This window comes from Balaenoptera acutorostrata, chromosome 10 (genome assembly GCF_949987535.1).
Source record: "Balaenoptera acutorostrata chromosome 10, mBalAcu1.1, whole genome shotgun sequence".
Lineage (NCBI taxonomy): Eukaryota > Metazoa > Chordata > Mammalia > Artiodactyla > Balaenopteridae > Balaenoptera > Balaenoptera acutorostrata.
The window spans coordinates 71,707,398-71,728,524 of record NC_080073.1 but is presented as its reverse complement, the minus strand read 5'-3'; the positions used below and the strand labels follow the sequence as shown (position 1 = coordinate 71,728,524).

At 47.7% G+C, this 21,127-nt stretch overlaps 1 protein-coding gene across 1 annotated transcript in view; it reads left to right on the top strand.

The window, feature by feature from the left end:
• Positions 1-21,127, top strand: part of KIF6 (kinesin family member 6) — a 399,233-nt gene that overhangs the window by 345,058 nt on the left and 33,048 nt on the right. Inside the window, exon 16 of the mRNA XM_007197919.2 lies at positions 12,552-12,602. Coding sequence (XP_007197981.2) covers positions 12,552-12,602 — 51 coding nt within the window. The remainder of the gene's footprint in view (positions 1-12,551; positions 12,603-21,127) is intronic.

Genomic DNA, 21,127 nt, shown 5'->3' with positions numbered 1-21,127 from the left:
ACCAAAACAAAACACTAAAGCGAATACGCTAAAGAACGCACAACACCTAATTCATCTTCAGTCTGTCGCGATGGGTTCTGTATATTTGACTTCCACTCACCATTCCTTATACACTGAAAAAACTTCAGGATCTCTCTCCCCTAAAGTTTCAGCATGAAGCTGGTAAATTATTTCTGCTTTTGTGTATGATGGCAGTTCCTTCTCTGTGCCTGTTTCCTTCCCTCTGAGTGTCCACCTCCTTTCCGATGTTCTCACCCGGAGTTGCTGACTCTGCTGAGACGCAGCACCAAACCCGGGGCCGTCAGCCCTACTTACACGTGTCCTGACCCCCGTCCCCTTCCTCGCCCTCCTGATGAATGAAGAAGTGTAGTTCTCAGGCTGGGGGGACTCCCCCTTCCGCTTCCTTCATCTTTCCCAAAGCTTTGCCGCAAAAGTCTCCATTCTGGTTCTGTGATCTGCATTGCCTGCTTTTTCTAGTCCTAACGCCCTGGGTTCCGCTTATCCCCAAAATGACCAGCTTTTAACTACTGGGACTGAAATCTGTACAGAAATAGAGACGTGTACGGTAGAACTTCATGAAGGCAGAGTTCAAGTTCAGGGAGGGGACCCACGTTCTTGCTAAAGACCATCCTCTGCAAAATGGCCGGCAAGTCCCTCTCCGCCGCTCGCCCCCGCCCCCTCCTTGCTGGGAATATTTAGCCACCACAGAAACCTCAGGGGAAAGAGCTCTAGTGCTATTTTCTGGAAAATAAAACAAAATAAAAGGATGAGGGTAGGAATGATTTCAGGCTCTGAAAATAGAGCCATTACCACCACCATTTCAAGCAAGCTTATTAAAAAGTCATTTAGTTACACTTGCAGAAATCAATCCTATTTACCATAATAAAGGAATATGAAAGACCCCATTACTAATGAAAGTGATGGTGAACTTGAGGCTGAGTAACCGATCCAAAGGCAGGGGTGTGGTCCGTGCTGTCCTACATTTGTAAGAAGTTGGAGTTGGACTCAGTGGCTGCCAAAGCCCCGAGTTGGGACTGTTGCAGGGACATTGCGCCCACTGGGGGATAGAGCACCTCCATTCAGTCCACTGGGCCCAAGGAAACAAGTTAATTTAGACCTTAGATGGCTTTCAGGAAAGGGAACGGGGGAAATGCAGATGTCATATCATATGTGAACATAACCAAGGCCTTAGAAACAATGGCGGTGGGTTTGTTTTCTCCTGTCCTCCATGCAGTATTATTTGTAATTCAACCCCCCCCATAATAATTACTCTTACTGTTACCACCATCAATGCTACCCCACTTTGCGCCCCTACAATGTGCCAGGCACTGTGCTGGGTGGGCGATGTATATCTTGTCTAATTCTTGTAGCAAACTTACCAGAGTGGTGTTATCACCCAATTTTAGTGAAGAAATTGAAACTCAAAGAGATGAAGTGGCCCAGGGTCACTCACAGGTAGTCACTGGCAATCCCAACTCGCCTCCTCCCAAAGCCCGTGTTCTTTCCACTCTTCCAGGCCCAGGGTTCCCGCTGCCATTTCTGCTGCCAGTTTCCACGGCCCTCCTACTGAGTGAGTCTTCACCGCTGTTCGGTGCTCTCGGAAGACCAACCACCCTTCTCTGGCTTCCCACTTCCACCACCATTTCCCAGTCTTCCCACTGGCTCCTTCCCTTAAGCTTAGCCCCCACTGGCTCCCCTGGGTGATTCTCCCGAACTGCACTAATAGATCCCAGCCCCCTGCCCCCAGCCCCGTGACTGCAGAGACAGAGCACAGGAGCCCTCGTGGATTACACGAGGGCTTGGCCCATTGCACGAGAAAGAAGCAACAGGTGTAGCAGCACATAAACAATGACTTTTGAACCTGGAAGCTGAAACCATTTCCGTATGATTTTGTCTTTTATTTACAAACTCACTGACACGTTTCACCTAATCTCCAGCCTCTTCAGATGGAGAACAATTCCCACATCAAGAAGCACTCCGTGTAAGGCAGCTATTTCACACGCCAGCTGGCAGTCTGACCAGCAGTGAACCTGAACCGGGGCATGTTTCTTTCCATTGACTTTTTTTTAAGCACTAGCTAATTTTTAAAACAAAATGAATAGAACCAAGCTTTATCTTGGAGTGAGAGAGTTTATTATTTATATCAAAGAGCAATGTAAAACTCACTAGTTTCATGTTAATCCATCTAAAAACTACGTACATTGCCAAATCAAACATCTTAGTGCTTGGGGGGTATTTTATATTCCTTAGGTGAACCCTGCCCTCTACCTCCACAGTCAATGAGGGGCCCATACAAACTAGCCTCCAGCGTGAGCAGGGGACACTGGGAATAGGTGGAATATACCTGCGCCCCCATCCTGGAGCAGGGGAGCCTTGAATGTGCCCGGGCACCTCTGAGAGTGTCCTGTGCTACCCCTGGGGCTGCAGGGATGGAGGTCAGAGGCCATGCTGCACGGGCCCTCCCCTCGCCCCAAATAGCATCCCTGGCAACCAGAGCCATGTCTTCAGATGGAAAGAAGGATTGTGATGTACACCTACTCCTCCAGGGCAGGTCTTGGAAGCTAGTTATATTCCTCCCTTGCTGAGATAAGAACTTCCAAACATCTAAAGTAACATCTTTTGAATGGATGCCAACACAATCATGAATCCTCAGCTCCCTGAGATGTTTAGTATTTAACAATTCATGCTGGTTGCTGAGCTGAAAATTTTCCGTATGCTTACCTACTTGCACATTTGTTTGAGCTTTTAACAAATGCACTTATTTACTTAATTCTCTGAATATGTTTACGGAATATTATCACATACTGGAATAGTGATATCAATAAGCTCCTTAGCTTAATTAAGCGTATACAATAGCCAAATGCCTAAGCTTCAGACAGAATGTGCTAATCTTGTATGATTATTATGATTACTTGGGTAACCAGAATGAATATCCCATAGGAAAAGAATTGGGTCTCCCAGACATGGTATAATTCGGTCATATTTTATAAATGAGAGCATCCTCCAAAATACGATCATCATATACCATCCTAGTGATAAGAAAGTAGCCCAGACTGCTGTCTGGTGTTTTCATCCTGAGCTGAAATGCTCATCAATTACAGGGTACATCCTCTTCTACAAGGGAGGACCAAGGTGATGGGGTGTCCTGGTGAAGAGCCCCATGAGGGGAATCAAAGCAAGTTACAATACGTTTTTCTTAAAATTATTGATATCTTCAGAATGAGCTGCGTTTTCCTCTCCGTGTGACTTAATAATGTTACCAAATATGATATTAAATGGAAGAAGAAGCTTGAATTCTGGAGAACTGAAATAACATTTTGGAATGAGAAGGCTTAAAAACATTTGCCCAGCATTTAGACCATTTCTGGTCTCCCACTCTGTGCTCTGTCACTGGACCTTTGTCTCTAGGGAACCCAGGAAGGACTTGTCTTCTTCTGCGCCTAAGGAGGGCTGGAGACGTCCCACATGCCTCCCCCAGCCCAGGCCAGTGGAAAACTCTTGGGTTGCTGCTGCTGTTCTGGGCTTCCTGTGACTCTCCATCCTCCATCCTCCCCCCTTCTCAGTCGTGTTCCTGAGCAAAAACAGAGGTCTGCCAAATAAACTGAAACACTCCCCATCGCCCCCAGCCTATCATTGAGACCCAGATTGTGAGTATTTTCAGTCATCGCACATGTGGCAGGCGCCCGAGCACAATTTTCAGCATGCTACAGTAGCATCACATTTCCCTCTCCGGGAAGCATATTGCAGTGGGTCTTTAAATTTTCATTTCTTTTTATAAATATACACAAATATACTTTTACATAAACCATAAATCATACACACTTATTGATGTGTGATTTTGTTTTCATCTTGCTTGGCTCTCACCTCCTTACCCATTTCATCCACCACACCACTTCCATCTGCAGCTAACCCATTGTAACAGCTTTGTAGATTCCCATTCACATCACCTCCACACTCATATAAGCGTGTATATGGGTGCGCGTGTGCTCACACACACACATACACACACACACACAATTATACACATACACATATATGGAAGGCGCTTGCCATTGTTTGACCAAACAGGATTATTTATGCCCTTTTTTGTTCCCACTGTCTTCTTTGCTTCCTTTTTTCTCCTTTCCTGCTGTGTTGAACTGTTAAAATGTTGGCATTCCTTCTCTGCAATCCTCTCCCCTGAAATTTTTTTTGATTCTCTATTGATTTGGCTGCTATAGTACATATTTCTATTCTTCTAGAGTTAAAAAGTAAGTGTAACAATGTCTGTAGTTATTCCAAATCCATCCACCTCCACCCACATCCAGGGCTGTAGCTTGTTTTAACTCCCCGTTGGACAGTCTCTCACCTTAGCTCCAGTGTTATTACTGCTTAAAGTTTTAGTTTTCACACATACATGCACACACACACACAGGGTGTTTATGGTAGCTACTTAAATATTTTTACGTAAGCACTCTACTTTTTTATGTTCATCATTGTTTCTTTATCCTCCATATTTCTCTGTGTTTTTCTTCTTGCTGATCATCATAATAATGATTTACACTTGTATAGTTCTTATTATACGCCATGCACTCTTCCAAGCACTTTACGTATGTGACCTAATTCGGTCCTCTCAACAGACACTGTCATTATCCCTGTTTTGCAGTTGAGGAAACTGAGGCACACTGACATTCATAACTTACCCGAATTTGCCCAGCAAGTGGCCCGGCTGGTCTGCTGACCAGGGAGCCTGGCTCCAGAGTCCATGCTCTCTTGCTTGGCTGCCTCTCAGTGAGTCCTTTCAGAGATGGGGGTTGGGGAGTGGTGGTGAAAGCTTAGTCCTCTTATGATGGGAAATGACTTTTTTTAAAAAATAAATTTATTTATTTTATTTATATATTTTTGGCTGTGTTGGGTCTTCACTGCTGTGCGTGGGCTTTCTCTAGTTGCGGCGAGCGGGGGCTACTCTTCATTGTGGTGCGCGGGCTTCTCATTGCGGTGGCTTCTCTTGTTGCGGAGCAGGGGCTCTAGGTGCGCGGGCTTCAGTAGTTGTGGCACGTGGGCTTCAGTAGTTGTGGCTCGCGGGTTCTAGAGCACAGGCTCAATAGTTGTGGCACACGGGCTTAGTTGCTCTGCGGCATGTGGGATCTTCCCGGACCAGGGCACAAACCTGTGTCCCCTGCATTGGTAGGCGGATTCTTAACCACTGCGCCACCAGGGAAGCCTGGGAAATGACTTTATTGTGTCCTCACCTATGAATGATAGTTGGACTGTGTATAAAATTCAGGTTGACAGTTATTTCCCTCCATTGTCTCCAGGACCTATTGCTGTCACTGGGGCCGGGGCTGTTGTCTAAGTTGGTCTTTGCAGGTCCCCTGGAAGCTGATAATAGTGGCTCTTTTTCCCTGAAGTTATACAGTTTCACTATGATATGTCCAGGGGTAGATTTATTTTTATTTATCCTGCTCAATGCTCAGAGTGCACTGTCAATCCAAGGGCTTATTTTTTTTCAATTCTGGAAAATCTCAACTGCTATCTCTTCAAATATTGCTTGTTCACCATTGCCTCATTCCCTTCTTCTAGGACTCTTATCAGGCAAATGATGAAACCTCTCAATCTCTTCTCCATGACTCTTAACTGCTCTTTCCATTTTTACCTCTTGCTTTCTGTGTTGTGTTTGGGATGAGTTTTTCTATATTAGCTTCCAGTTCACTAATTCACCCTTAAAATATGTCCAGTCTGGGGTTTAGTCCCTTATTCCTTCCATCTTGTTTGTTTGTTTGTTTCAGTGATTCCATTTTTCATTTCAAAATTTCTTTCCTATCCACCTATTCTTATTTCATTTGTACCTATTTGCTGCATGGTTTCGTATTCCTTTCAAAGAAAACTTATGCCTGCATTCAACTCTTTGAGTATTCTCAACATGCTTATTTTGAAGTCTGTCTTGGGAGTGTAGACTGGCACAGTCTTGATGGAGAACAGCACCTCAAATTCAATAGATCGATCTGCTGAGACCCAACAAAGGAGTTTTCTCACAGACTTAACCAGACTGCGTGTTCGAGGATGGCCATTACAGCGCTATTTCTGTTAGTGGGAATGGGGGGCGATCTAGTTGTTCCAGCCTCAGGAAAGGGAAGTAAAATTTGGGGGTACACAGTATGGAATGTATGTAGCAGTTATAAACTGAGAACTAGACGCACATATAGCAAAACTGGTAGATGTCAGAAACACAGTGCTGATAAATAAGTAGGAAACAGAATGAGCTCTGTAGCACCATATTACTTCCATAGCTTACAAATTGCACAGAAAACTTATAACGCAGATGTAAGAGTACATACAATAAAAGGGTATGCATCAAACCAGTTAGAATGTGTGCCTGTTAGAAGAAGTGGGGCACAGGAATAGGGGTGGGGCATGAGGCACGGGGATAAAAATGCACACACACTGGCACTCACACACACACGCGCGCGCGCACGCGGCTTCGCCCAGACTGACAAGGATGGTGTGCAGTAAACTGAAGAGTATGGCTAATTCAGCCCTCTGTGCTTCTGCATCAATAAATGTCTTTTTCTGCCTGTCCAGAAAACTACTTTTTCATCTATAACAAATTCAGGTCCCAACTACTGGTTTTGCTATCTTTTTTTAGCATTAAATTTTTTTTTATTAATTAATTTATTTATTTTTGGCTGTGTTGGGTCTTCGTTTCTGTGCGAGGGCTTTCTCTAGTTGCGGCAAGCGGGGGCCGCTCTTCATCGCAGTGCGTGGGCCTCTCACTGTCGCAGCCTCTCTTGTTGTGGAGCACAGGCTCCAGATGCGCAGGCTCAGTAGTTGTGGCTCACGGGCCCAGTTGCTCCGCGGCATGTGGGATCTTCCCAGACCAGGGCTCGAACCCGTGACCCCTGCATTGGCAGGCAGATTCTCAACCACTGCGCCACCAGGGAAGCCCTAGCATTAGATTTATTCATATATTTTAGGGTTTTGGTGGGCAGGTTCGTTTTTAATGAAAACCATTTCATTTCTTTCTCTTTCTTCCTGTGCCTTTGTGCTCATCCCTCTCTGTCTGACAGACCCTCCAGGCCCCCAGTACAGAAGCAGCTCTAAGAAGGACAATTTGGAGCAACTGCTCCCGGCAGTAATGGGACAGGGCTGTGGCCGACCTGGTCAGAGTCAGTGGGCAGCTCGGCTTAGCAAGCAGAGAGGCTGAGTTTGCCCTTTCTTCCACCTTGGGCTTGCAGTGGGCGTGACCCAAGCCCCAGGCGACATCAGGCAGCACTTGTTTTCCTCCGTCCCCTTTCACTCACAGGCTGCGTGGTGGAGAGGCTCTCCTCACCCTGCAGCTTCCAACCATGTCTTGCACTTTCAACCTCCTTCCTGCCTCTGGACCGGAGCCCCGAGGCTGAAGGCTTAAGCTCCACTTTCCATTTTGCATCTCCGTCCTGCTCCTGGTCTTCAGAAATACGTCATGTAATCTAACCCGGCACAGTTTTCTCGATATTCTCTTTTTTAACTTTACCCGCCATTGCTATGGTGGGAAGAGGTGGTTCTTGCCTCAATAGATTCTCAGATTACACAAACAAGTTTAGATAAAGCCTGATGAAATATTTATTAGCAAGGAAGAGATGAATGTGCCTGATTTTAAGGCTTCAAATGATTTATGTACTCGTTTCTTGGAAATTCATCTAAGGATTTCACGCTTAATTTATGCTAGGCCCATTCTTTTTACAGATAGCCTTACAAACAGCTTAAGGAATCCAGCCTTTGGGAATCACAATCCTCTATTTAGAGCACAGGGAAACTGGTTTCTATATCATAGCCACAATCGATGCTCCAAATTCAGAACCACTAACTAGACCTTCCCTTTCAAAGAGGCCCCTCAGGCAGGAAACGTTCTGTGTGTTCTCCCCACACCCCAATCCTGCTACTGAAGTTTATTTTCATTTGATTTTCCCAGGATACAATAGTAGTATAGTCAAATAGAAGAAGAGATTTTTACCTGGGTCCAAAGCCCTTGGTAATTATTACTTAGGATCCTGGACTCTAGTATGATTAGAACTCGGTCTCCCCCCAGCCTTACTCCCCCATTCCAGCCCTCCTTCCAACCCCTGCCCCAAACCAATGTATACCTGGCCTCCTCCACCATCTTGCTCCAACAGCTCTCTGTGACTTGAAATATTTATTAGCAAGGAGGAGATGAATGTGCCTGATTTTAAGGGCCCAGCTCTCTGGGCCTTTCCCAATGGCCCCCTTAACCCCCTGCTCTCTTCGAAACCCACTCAAGTCTCACCTTTAGTAATGTTGCCTTTCCTAATGCCACTAACCCACCTTTTCCTCCTCTGAACTTCCCTCTACCACTGATCGACATTTAGCCCTTTGCCCTTCAGGTCCTGTCATCTTAAGAACATAGTATCCTTCCAATATGTCCGAAAGTACCTTGATGCCTAAAGCTGGTGTCATGTGTCACAGATGCTGGTACGTTATCTCTTGATCCACCCACGAGTCTTGAGATACAGTAAAGCAGGTATTATCACAGTTATATTATTATTCCTATTTTTCAAATGCTAAAATTGAGGCTTAGAGATGTTCAGTAACCTGCCCTACTAGGAAGTAGCAGAGCTGGGATTTGAACTTAACTCTCTCTACCTACACACCTGTAATTACTTTCTGGTATAATCAAAATGGCAAAGAGGTCTGCTTCATCTCAAGCCCAACTCCAAGTGACTGATTATCGCTGCCCAAAGTACTGGGTTGAAGAGCCAAACTCAGACTCAGCAGGAAAGCAAACCATCCACGATGGAGGGGCAAGGTCAACCGTGGGTTCAGCTTTTTAAAGGAAGAGCATGCAGGCCACCTGTTTGCCATCCCCCATATCATGCTAACTTTCTTGAACTAGGATGGAGTCTTCTATTAGTTTGTAGGTTCCATAGCACTTAGAACATAGTGCTTAACATAGGGTGGAGGAGCAATAAATAGGTATTGCTTGACAGTAACATCAACATCCTCAGTAAGGCACCGCATCGTGGAAGCTGCACAAACAGCTTGCAACAGCTGTACCAAGGGAGAATAAGTGAAGGGCTCTGCTCTGGACCAGCTAAACAGCTTTCACTTGGTGAACGATTTCAAACTCACATGCGTGCAAAATAAAGTGTGAAGCTTGAGGAAAATTGTTTTATCCAGAAAACTGAGTATCACTGTAAAGAAATGAGTTTTGCTTCTGCATGATGATAATACCTCTCATATGCACTACCAGTTGGTGCATACCTTGCACGCAGGTGTTTTTAAAGGTCATGCCTCTCCTCTGGAGCTCAGTGTACCCCTGCACCCCTTGCTGCCACCTCCACTCTTGTCAAGTAATGAATCCAAAAGCAAGAGAAGGTGTTTCCAGCATGTACTGTTGTAAGTTACGGGAGGCAAAATTACTAATTACCACCATTCTCCTACAAGCAGAGCTCTCCTCTCCTCCCCGGCTTTCCTCCCAGACCATCTCCTGCCTCGGACTGGGAGTTCTCTGTTTCCGTCTCATCTCTTTTCCACACCTCAGGACAGGGATGTGTCCAGGAACCCAGGCCAAAAGTAGCAAATTTATCACCGTGCTAATGACAGCGAGCCGCATGCTGAGTGAATTCTGCAATCCCCCTCAACTCCTTCTTTTGCCAAGACCTATGGAGCTGCAAGATCCAGCCGATTACAGAGACTGTTACCTTCACATGAAGAATGGCTCTGTTGGAAAATGCAATTAGGTATCAGCCATAAGGCTATTTTTAGAAGCTTGTTTGGGAAGATCTCAAAAACAAAAAATGCCATGTGGTGGGAGATGTTAGCCAATTGGCCAAAATTGAGCATCACTGAACAGATTTTCCACCTACCTTCATCAATATGCGGCTTTCTAACGACCCACCTCACGATCCCTAGGGATGGCTCACTGTTCTGGGAATAAGTATCTATGTTTGTGGAGTTTATAGAACTCTCAGTCCTGGTGGCAAACCCCCCCCCCTTTATTTTCATGAGCAGTATTTCCCAGGCTGGATCTGTGGAGAATGCTTCACCCTGTTCTTCCAAAATAGCCTCCCCAGGGCTTGGGAAGGGGAGCCTGGTTACTCCGGTAGGAACAGGGGAAGCCACAACACACGAGGCTGAGCACCTATGGGAGGTACATAGCTGGGGAGGCGCATGGTCAGGGAGGCCAGCCTCCCTGGGGAGGACACATTTTGGCGGGGAGGCTCGTTGTCGGGGAGGTAGTTTCCAGGGGGGCAGGCAGCCCGTGTGGGCTCTAAAGGAGCAGGCCACTGTCCAGTCTCACTAGGAGGGTGGTACCCAGGCACGTTAGAGGCTCGTGGCACCTGCGCCAGATACCCAGGAAACCAGCCAGGCACCACAGCAGCATCGGTGCTCCATGCTGTGGGCGTGAGAAAGCCCTCGATGACCTCCTCGAAACCGAGAGAGGGGTCTAAATGGGCCGCTGCATTCGCCACAGCGCTATCTCCTTTTATTTGAAGACTGTGTGTGCCGTGCTTCTTTAAAAATCAAGTCAGCAATGTTTGAGGCAGACTGGAGGCTCAGCCCAGCACCACCCCTGTGCCCCCAACTTGTTGACTCTGCTGGTGCAGACAGTAGGGTCACGTGGGGAAGAGTGGGGAAGAGAGCCCACCTCTGGCCGTGGCTGGGCTGGGTTTCAGGTCCTGGTGGCTCCAGGCTCATCCAATACTCATCCTTGGGCTAGGTTTCCTCACCCCCTTCCAACACGTTCCCTAAGTTCTCACTCGCCCCCGCTTGGAATTAGGGTGCAATGATTGCTTCCACCCAGTCCTTGGCTCCCTCTCTGTGCTTAGTCCTCTCCAGGGGGGACACGTGGAAGGCAGGGCAGACTTGCACAGTGACACACCAGGAGACAGTGGCCTCCGAGGTGGAGCTGAAAGAACTGGGGATGTTTAACCCAGAGAGGACACATCTAAGTGGAGAAACCATAGCACCCTCAGATATGTAAAGGGGTCTCACTGCCCATGAGAGAGGATCCTTTTTCTATGCTGTTCCAGAGAACACACCAGGCCCAAATAGGAAAATTCCAAGGAATCAGGTGTCAGTAGCACATCAGCAATTCCTTATATACAATTTAACCAGTGGAACAGCCTGGGTACATATAAATCAGAGGTGAAATGACCATTTCATTCTGTAGAGGGGACTCCTAAATTGTGAGGGAAATTAAACTGAATGACCTCTGTCATCCCTCCCAATCATCATATTCTAGGAGTGCCCTAGAACTTTCGGGGAGTGACAAGGTCTCCTGTGACTGCTTCATTGGAAACTCAGTTCAGGTGTAGCCTTTGAGGCATAGAATGTACTGTATATGAGGAAAGGAAGCAATGAAGTTCCCAGGCTTTCTCAGAATCCCCCAGTGTCCTGATCACATCTCCCAAATGGGACGTGCAATACAGACAGCACTGATGTTTTAACAAGTGTGCTGAACGCTTGGACATAAACAAACCCCAGGGCTGCTGTTGCAGCCATGCCTCAAGCACGGCATCACGGAGTTTCAGAGATGGAGGAAGCCTGGAGGTCATTTGGTCCCAGCTCCTACCCAGGGCAGGAATTCTCCATCTAACAACCCAACAGATGGCTGCCCAGCTTCTGCTTGAGCATTTTCAAGAAGGGGCTCACTGCTCTGCCAGGAGATTTAGTCCATTTTGAGACAACTTAATCCACGTGGAGACAATCCTCATTGTGAGCTGTTTCTTCCTCGTATTGAGCCCCAAGTCTGCCTTCATTCGACTTGACTTTTACCCTCAGCAGTAGGACAAAAATAAATCTGTTCTCTCATCCATATAACACTGTTTAGATTTTTAAAGACAGCCATTGTCTCCATAACTCCAAATTTTTTTTTTTTTCCTGTCTAAACGTCTCCAGTCACCTTAACCATTTCTCACATGGCGTGGTTTCCGAGCCCTCACCATCCCAGTTACCATCTTCTAAGTATTTTCTATTTTACTAATGTTCCTTACAAAAAGTAGCTCCTAGAACAGATAACCAACTGTGGTCTGACCACTGCAGAGTACAGCAGTGTTCTCACCTCCCTTGATCTACACACTAGACCTTTATTGATGCAACGTGGAATTAGATGTGTTTCCTACCAAATGATCAACTGTTGTGTTCATACTAAGGTTATCATCAACTAAAACCACCATATTTTTTGACACAGTTTCTTATAGCTTGAAATAAAGAAGTGGATTTAAAAGGGATCCTATAAATTATTAAAAGTTCAAATCCTGCCTCCCCCTTCATTAATAATAGACACATAGAACTGTTTAAGAGACTGTAGCCCTAGCAAAGATTATGAGTGACATACTAAGATAACTGAACCCACAGATAGTGAGTCCAAAGGTGAAATGTGTGCTTATATTGACATGCCATGTCCCCAGCCTTTGCAGCCTCTTGTTCCACACATCCAGGGCCTGCAGGGCTATGCTTGCTTGGTCTTTCATACTCTACCTAATTTTTTTAGCTCGCCACCTGCTTCCGAGGCCACGTCTTCCTCCAGCCCACTGGAGACTCACCAGTGGTTTCCTTTGTGTCTTTGACAGGTCGCCTGAAGGAAGAAATCACCCAGCGGCACGTGCAGCAAGTAGCTCTAGGTGGGTACAAAGTGGAGCCTGCAGGCAGACAGGGAAGGTAATACAGGCTGACCTGGTCTGGGAAGCCCACGCCCAGCTGAACAACAACCCATCCAGAACCCTTGGGAAGGTTAAAGGAGGGGAGTTTTGCGGTCAGTTCAGCTTTCTTGGGACGCCCCTCCTCTCTGGGGCCAGTCTCCCCCTCCTGTGTGCTTGCTTCCGGCTGTCAGCACCTGGCACCCAACCCTCCCGGCTGCTGCCTCATCCTCTGACCTTTTCCACCCCACACCCCAACCTAAATTCACCCCCTATGTTCCAGCTCCTCAGGGTCCTACTCGGAGCTTTCTAGAACCACGACTAACTCATCCCAGCAGTAACGGTTGGTGATGAAAACAGCTACCAGTGGCTGAACTATCTCTGTGCACTGCTTTATGTGCACGTCTCCTCATCCTCACAACAGTCCTAAGAGTGCAGTGCCTTTTCCAGATGAAAGTGATTCAATGACTTGCCCAAGGTCACAGGCTAGTAAGTGTTGAAACTAGGACTTGAACCAGGTCTCTGAGTCCACACTGGGCGCTCTTGGTCCCCATGCAATTTACTGCCCACAACAATGATGGGCCCACTTCATACATTAATAATGCAAACACTAAACCAACAGAGTGATATTGTGAGAGGGCCTGGGCACCTTTTAGGCAGTGGGCATCTGCAGAAAATGCCCCCTTGTGACATGTGACCCAAAGAAGTCACCCAGGAGGAGTGTGCAGCTCCCTGGAAGGCTGGTGGAACAGGGCTCCTGGGCAGGGCCCCCCGTATCCTCTCCCACTAGCCTGGGATCAAGCCTTCTAGAGCTTTGATTAAATAAGCAATTCATGTGTTCCGAACAACGGGGTTCCCCTTGAGAGGGGCTGGCCCCTGGAATGACCTGCAGTTGGAGAAATCCTGTGCACAGGATCTCTGGGGGTAAATGGAGTAGAGCCCCAGCGTCATGAGGGTAATCCATCTGAGCCTAGTAACTTGGATTATGGGGAAGGTTGGTTGTTTAGTTTTGGTCAGAACAATGATAATATCAAATAACTACTGATTACATCAGAAATACAGAACAAGGAAGCCTAAGACACACTGACGGAGCCTGAGCTTTTCCCTGTTGGCCCCGGGACTGAGGGGTCAGGCAGATGTGCTGGGCCTGACCTCGCATTGCTAGAGGCCTGGGCAGGGTCTTGGAGCCAGGATTCTGCGGAGCGCCTTCCCCAGCACACAGCCAGGGCTGCCCGGGGCCCTAACTCAGAGTGCCGTGCTTGGGAAGGGCTCAGGGACCTCTGTGGGGACCTATGCCGAGATGCAGGTCACCGGAGAGGGAGTCATCCCTAGCGCTGGCTGCCACCTCGTCTCTTCTTCAGTCTTCATGATGCTTGTTGAACAGAAACAATGATGTGGAAAATACCACTCAAGTAATTCCAAGGGCGGTTTTGCTCTAGGGCCTGGGGAGTCATTTCCATGGCTTTCGGGGCAAGAGGTGCTCCATCCTCTCTGCCCCCCACCCCGTCCCAACCCTGCTTTGTCTCTTCAACCGCAGGCTCCTTCTTAATTCCTGTGTTCACCTCTCTGGGAGCCTTCTTCTGAAGTATAGCAGGTGTCAGGTGCAGCAGGGCCCAACTTTGCCTGAAGTAATCAGCAAACTTCAAATAGAAAGCACTTTGGCTGAAAGTCTAATTAAGAGCATTTGAAATACCTATTTATTTTAAAAGCATACTATCCCAATTAGAGAAGAAGTGTTACCATCTCCCAGCTGCCATTTTGAGATCAAATGCCACATTGCTATCCAGATGCCTTAGGAGCTTGTCTGATGGGGCTGTGGACCCGCCGGTGCACAATGCGTCCCAAGGGACACATTTCAGAAGGGACTTCTTCTCACTGAGAGAAAGCTCTCAATGCAGCAGATTATTTACAGCGCCGTTTCCTGCCTTAACCCTTGCCCTTCAGACTAGCCTTGGGGCTGAAGGCCAGGACCCACGGCTCCTGTAAGACCAAGAACAACTCACTCGGTGTATTTGGCTTCCTGACGTTCTGTAGTTTGGGCTTCAGTACAGGGATGAGACAGTGACTACACCTGGTCTCACCCTTCCATTTCTGTGGGTTTGTTTGTGTTGCGGTTCCTTCCCCCTTTCTGTTCTGTTTCTTTGTCTGCTTCTTCTCCTCTCTACTTTCCGTCACCCTCCATTTCAAGTATTCCCTTTGATATTATTTCTTTCTTTTACCTACATGTTCCTAAGTTTCCATGAAAGTGCAGGTGGGGTCGCTTGGTTGAGTCTGGGGTTTTGAGGGGTTAGGGGGGTCAGGAGTAATGAGTAAGTCTGAGGAGGAGAGGTTTTCTCATGTATTTTGCATAAGAATATGTCTCTGTTTGTATGAGTAGACATATGGCCAAGAAAATTTGCAGAAGTGTAATCTCGTAAAGCAAAGACTAAATGGTGAGGTGAGAGGCCCCGTGTGGAAGAGACAGTAGATTGATGAAAGAAGGCCAGATCCAGTGACGTGCTGGAGGCACTCGCCCACATCAGGAGAGCATGTCACCATGTCAGGAATTTGGGGAATACTCAAAATGTATCACTTCCTGATTAATTTACTACATTTTACTGCTATCTCTGCTCATGAGGTTATTTACAGTGACTGCATCTGTGTCCTGGAAACACTGCCTCACGGTGTGCTTCTGTGCCTCTCTTCCCAATTCCACCCTCAGTGACATCACACTGGCAGCTTGAAATCAGCCACAGTGGGAGTATTTACACCAAGGGCAAATACTATTATAAACTGGGGCTTTCTTTCCCAGAGAGCTAGTTGTTAAACGTTTCCCACCACACCACTGGCACACAGATAAGCACCCATGGAAAGGCCCATTCTGTGCATGAACATCTTTGCTCTCAAGAAGACTTCTACTCCCCTTCCCGGCTGAAAATCCACATTATGGTTCTGCCTGCATTCACTGCCCACCCAAAGGACCCTGGTCCTTTTGAAAGGCAGTGACCAGGGAAACCAACGGAGACAGAGTGGGGCAAGAGAAGCATTGGGCCCAGTGGGCCCCCTTGATGTGACAGCCAGAGCTGGAGGGGGTGGGTTCCTTAAGAAAATCATCAATGACCAGTTCTAAGAATATCATCAACAAACAAGTTACTGGTGGACTTAGAGCAGGGCTGACTCCCGCACACTATTTCAGGAAACAATAAAACTATTATTTTTCAATTAAGCATCATTTGGAAGTGATACTAACCGAACTAGATCGAGCTGGCTGAGTTGAGAGTGCTTTGCTGAATTCAGCTGTGTGTGTTTTTCCCTCTCTGTTGTGCTAGCTCCCCGGCGTGGTAAAATGTTGTCAGTGATGCAGCTGGGACTAATCAGCAAACGTTTCTTGAGTACTTCCCCATGTGCCGTGGCTCTAAGCTCTTTACTTGTATTTCCCTCTTTAAAGCTCCTAAAATCCCCGTGCGGGAGGTACTACTATTATCCTCACTTTACTTAAGGCCCAAAGGGGTTAAGGTGAACCTACCCAGCTTTGCTCAGCTAAGGATGCAAATGTAGACGCGGCTCGAGAGCTTGTGCTGTAACCACCACACTGCACGGCCCTCAGCCCCAGGCTGAGCATTATGGAGTCCACAGAGGGACAGGAATTCAGTACCTGCCCTCGAAGGGTGCATAGCCAGCACAAGGGGATATATACATTAAAAAGATAACTCTTTATCTAATTCCAGATTTAGACACATGTATTATTCTATCCACTGTCCTCTTCCCACTGTAGCCCCAAACCAAGTCGGCCTTGACCTCCTCCATGCAGCCTTGCCCATCCCCTTCTCCCCAGTCTGCTTTATCCTTTAGCCTCATGCACCTCTGCTGAAGCACCAACCTTGTTTTGTAATTATTTATTTCCATAGCTATTCTCCACGCTAAAATGTGAGCTCCTGGAAAGCTGGGTGCAGTCAAATTAATCTGTGTACCCCCGGCAGCCAGCACAGGCAATAAACAGGCCAAGTCAATGCTTCCCCAGATGACTCCCAGACTCACACATCTTGCAAAAGTGTAATGAGACATTTGAACATAAAATAAGTCCATTTAAAAGAAGTAGAAGGAGTAAGTGCTTTCGGAGCCCACAGCTGAGCGGATTACAACACACAGGCAATAAATCCGACTCTGTCTTATCTAGCCACCAAGCAGAAAGAGGAGTACCCAGAGTTACACAGTTTTCATTTTCTGACCACAGGAAGCATACTAACTAATTTATCTGCAGAAATAGAATTTCTCCTGGAACTAAACACAAACCAGAATTTATCGTGGGGACCTTTGTGTAAAGGACACTGAGTGACATAGTGAATGATGTCGTCAACTGCAGTTTTACAAAAGATACTGAAATGTTGTTCAACAAGATGATTCTCGCATTGACCCTCTGTGAAAGCGAGAGGCCTGACATTAGCGCATAACTCACTGAGAGGTGACGTACTCCAGGAACGCTGCTCTCTGACGGCCTCACAGCGCAGGAAGAGAACCCGGGAAGCCATCCCAGGAACAGGGGCTGTGCCCTCCCTCTCAGGTGTCTCTTCTGAGCAATATTTGATCAGGGCCTGGATCTCCTGCAGCTCACAATCAAAATTCTACCAAGTGCCTGTGATTAAAATTTAAAAGGCCCATCGCACTACCAAGCAGCATGTGAAATGTGGCAGGTGAGAGGGACAGACCATCAGAGCTTCAGGATCTTAACAGAGAGAGTGGCCCCTGGGGGGTGTCACCAAGGCCATGGGCCTGAGCTGAGCCTTGAAGAATAAGCAGGAGTCAGAACCACAGAGAGGAGGGTGGGAGCAGGGGATAGTTGTCGTGTGTGTGCTGGGGTGGGGTGGGGGGGAAGGCTGATTCTGTGTGTGTGTGTGTGTGATACGTATCTGTGAGGGGGATGTGTGTGGATATAGCGTGTGCGTGATGCGTATGTATGAGGGGGATGTGTGTGGATATAGCGTGTGCGTGATGCCTATGTATGAGGGGGATGTATGTGGATATAGCGTGTGCGTTATGTGTATGTATATGTATGTGGGGGGGTGCATTGTGTGTGTGATGTGTATGTGGTATGTGTTTGTTTTGTGCTTTGTGGGGAGGATGACTTTGTGGGGAGTTGATTTGAAGTAATCCAGGAAAAGGCAAACGCGGTGAGGTGGGCCAGTTCACTGAGAGCCTTGAATCCGAACATTTCTCTCACAGGCAGTTGAGCCACTGAACATTTTTGGGCAAGGAAGTCTTGGTCAATGAGGCCTTTTAGGAAAAGAAAGCCCCAGGCGGTAGCTCGAGTTCCTCAGCATTTGCTAACTGACTGACGAGTAAATAATCTGTACCACCCTGGAGACCCCCCTCACCCAAGCCTTCACCCGGCCCCTGCACTGGGCGATTCCTCCGGGTACACACGCCTGCAGCCCAGGCCCAGGGAGGGGTTAGGACTTCTGGCCATCTCTGGGTAAACCTGCTGCAGACACTGCCCAGCGAGATCTGGGGCTGCCCGGGGAGTCCCACGCTGACCACATGCCATGCAGAAGCAACCCCTGAGAACAGTCCACTGTAGCTGCAATGCCTCGTGGGGCGCTTGGATTACCACTGGGTAGTGCACGCTACCTGACCTGAAGAGCTGGCGGTGACAGCGCTGAACCCCAGCAGGGCCTTGAGGAGGGTCGACAGAGGCACTGACCCGGAAGGCTCCCTGTTTTACCTCGTTGTTCCAGCTTAGGGCGCTCTGGGGAGTTCATTTCTCCTGAACAGTGTTCCTGCAGTGACCTCTTGTGGCGTCCCTGCCATTCTCCAAAGACAGGCCACCACCATTGCCACCTTCTCCCGTCTGGTGGAAAATTAAGACTGAGTCTTGAAATGCTTTTTGGAATTCTGAGCCCGGGAGCCACAAATTTGAGAGAAAGCAAAAGGCCAGACTGTCATCAATTTATTCAGCAGACTAGACTGAGCACCCAGTGTGAGACCAGGAATTCCAGGATGAGGGGAGGAACCACTGATGGAGACAACTGGAGCAACCCTCCCGGCATCAGCCAGCCCAGTGGTTTTCAAAATGGGCTCTAGGGGACCCATTTGGGCCACCCTGTGGCCCCTTTGGGACCACAGGGTGAGGGTGAGGGGACCCAGGGTACAAATGGCAGGACCCCGGGATTTTCACCAGGTTCAACCAAAGCAACTTCTGTTTCTCTTTTTGTCATTAAGCCTTTGCTTGAAGAAAAGGTTCTGAGCTTTGAACACATCTTCCTCCCTTCGGAACTTGCAGCTCTTTTTGAGACATTTCCCAAGGCAGACAGTCCAAGCTTCCCTTCCCCGGAGCTATCTCAGTTTCCCCTGGGCTCGCACAGAACTCTGCATATGCTTCTATAAGAGAACTTATCACCTTGTATAATAATTACGCAGTCTTTTATCCTTCTCCCCCAGCCCCGAGCACAGTGATTGGCACACAGAAGGTCCTCGCTAAGTGTTAGCTGAATAAATCAGTGATATCTAAGGGATCAGATTTTTGCCTTAAAGATTCACCAGCTAAGGGACTCTGTGCCTAGGTTCCAACATCTGTAAAATGGGGGTGGTTGGATTAAATGATATCCTGTGCCCAGCAGCCCATCACAGTCCCTGGGACTTAGCGGGCGTCTACAGATCCCTGGTTGAATGAACAAATGAATCTAACACTCCTCAGCCGTCAAGTGCCACAGTTGTATCTCTTTGTGAATGCAGAGTTCCTTAAGACATGCAGAAAACACTCACAACCTTGGCGAGGAGACATGCGAGGGCTTGGATGGGTTAGAGATGTTTTCATCCTACCTGAAATGAATGATCCACATGCTGACCCTTTGGAGTAAGGGAGAAAGTAAAGGAAGCAGCTGCCCCAGAGGCTGAGATGGCATCTCAGCTGGTTCCAAAAGGACTCAGGTGGCTGTGTAAGGCCAGTGATAAAGTCTCACCACCTGAGCCGATTCTAATCCACAGGTGCTTGTGAATATAGGGTCAGCTTCGGTGACACAAGGTCCTTGGCCAAATTTCCAGGCTCAAGATGGAGGCTGGGAGTAATAAGGAGTCCCCACTCCATTTCTCTGCCCAGTTCCCAGTTGCCAAGGCTCCAGACCCTTTGAGTAGTTCCAGACTCCCTCAGCAGCCGTTCTGGAGAATGGAAGGCTGTGGGCATCAGCCCCGGGGCGAGGCTTGAACTGCGACGATGGTTTAGTAAAAAGAGTACTCGCTCTAGAGTCAGGAGAACCCTGCTTGATGGTGCCTCTGCCATTCACTAGTCATGTGACCTTGGCCCATTAACCTTCCTGTATTTCCATTTCCTTGTCCATAAGAGAAGAACATCTACTCCCCAGGACTGATCTCAGTGCTGAGCGAGGTGTATATGTGATGGAGCTGAGGACAAAGTAGATGCTCAGTGAATTGTCATGAACTCTGACTCTGGGTGCCAGGAACCAAATGCCCAGGCAGTGGGCAGAGCCCCTGGAGACAGAGCTACCATAGTCCTGGGCTACCAACATGAGTTGGCATAACTGGTGGAGGTCACCATGGTCCCAGTCACCACGTCTCTCTACCCACATTTGCTCACAGGCTCTATAAATCACTCTTCTTTGCAAAAATACATCAAGCCCCAGGAAGGGGCTGTCTATTCCTTTGAGCACTTGAACACTGATGATCCTGTTACCAGTTGCCAGAGCCATTTTTTTCATTGTGCAGATGTGCAGAAACCGTGTGTGCTGCTTTGAGTGAATTAGGCATTTGACCAATGTCTCCATCAGTTGGGACTGCTGTAACAAATTACCACAGACTAGGTGGCTGATAAACAATGGAGATTTATTTCTCACAGTTCTGGAGGCTGGAAGCCTGAGATCAGAGTCAGGTTCTGGTGAGGTCCCTCTCCTGGGCGCAGACTGCCGGCTTCCCAATGTGTCCACTTGTGCTGGAAAGATTGAGCCAGTTCTCTGGTCTCTTCTTAGAAAGGCACTAATCTCCTTCATGGGGGCTCCACCCTCATGACCCAATTACCTCCCAAAGGCCCCACCTGCAGATACCATCACATTTGGGATTCGATTTCAGCATGTGAATTTTGGAGGGGACACAGTCCATAACAATCAAACACAGTAGACAAGATTCTAACTTCTCGACTTCATCTGCAAAAATGTATCTGATAAAATATACCACGGCCGGCTCCTCCATCTGTCCTCTCTTGTGCTTGGCTAGTCTCAGCCCAGAAAAGGTCTTACTGTTTTGCAGGACCTATTCTGTTGCAAGCATAGTGGAGCTGGGTAATACCTTCCTAAAACCCCAAGGAAACTGATGATGAGTTTGGGCAAGACCTACCAACAGGAAACCAGGGTCGTCTGTGCTCAGATACAAACGATGGGTGCTTTGTGTTCCAAATAACCAACAAAAAAGCTCTAAGTGGTGCTTTGAAAATACTGATGTCTATTCAGAAAACCATGAGGGCACTGTTGTACAGAGAGCTGTGGGCAGGGGACACGCAGAGAGCAGAGCAGAGCAATTTCCATATA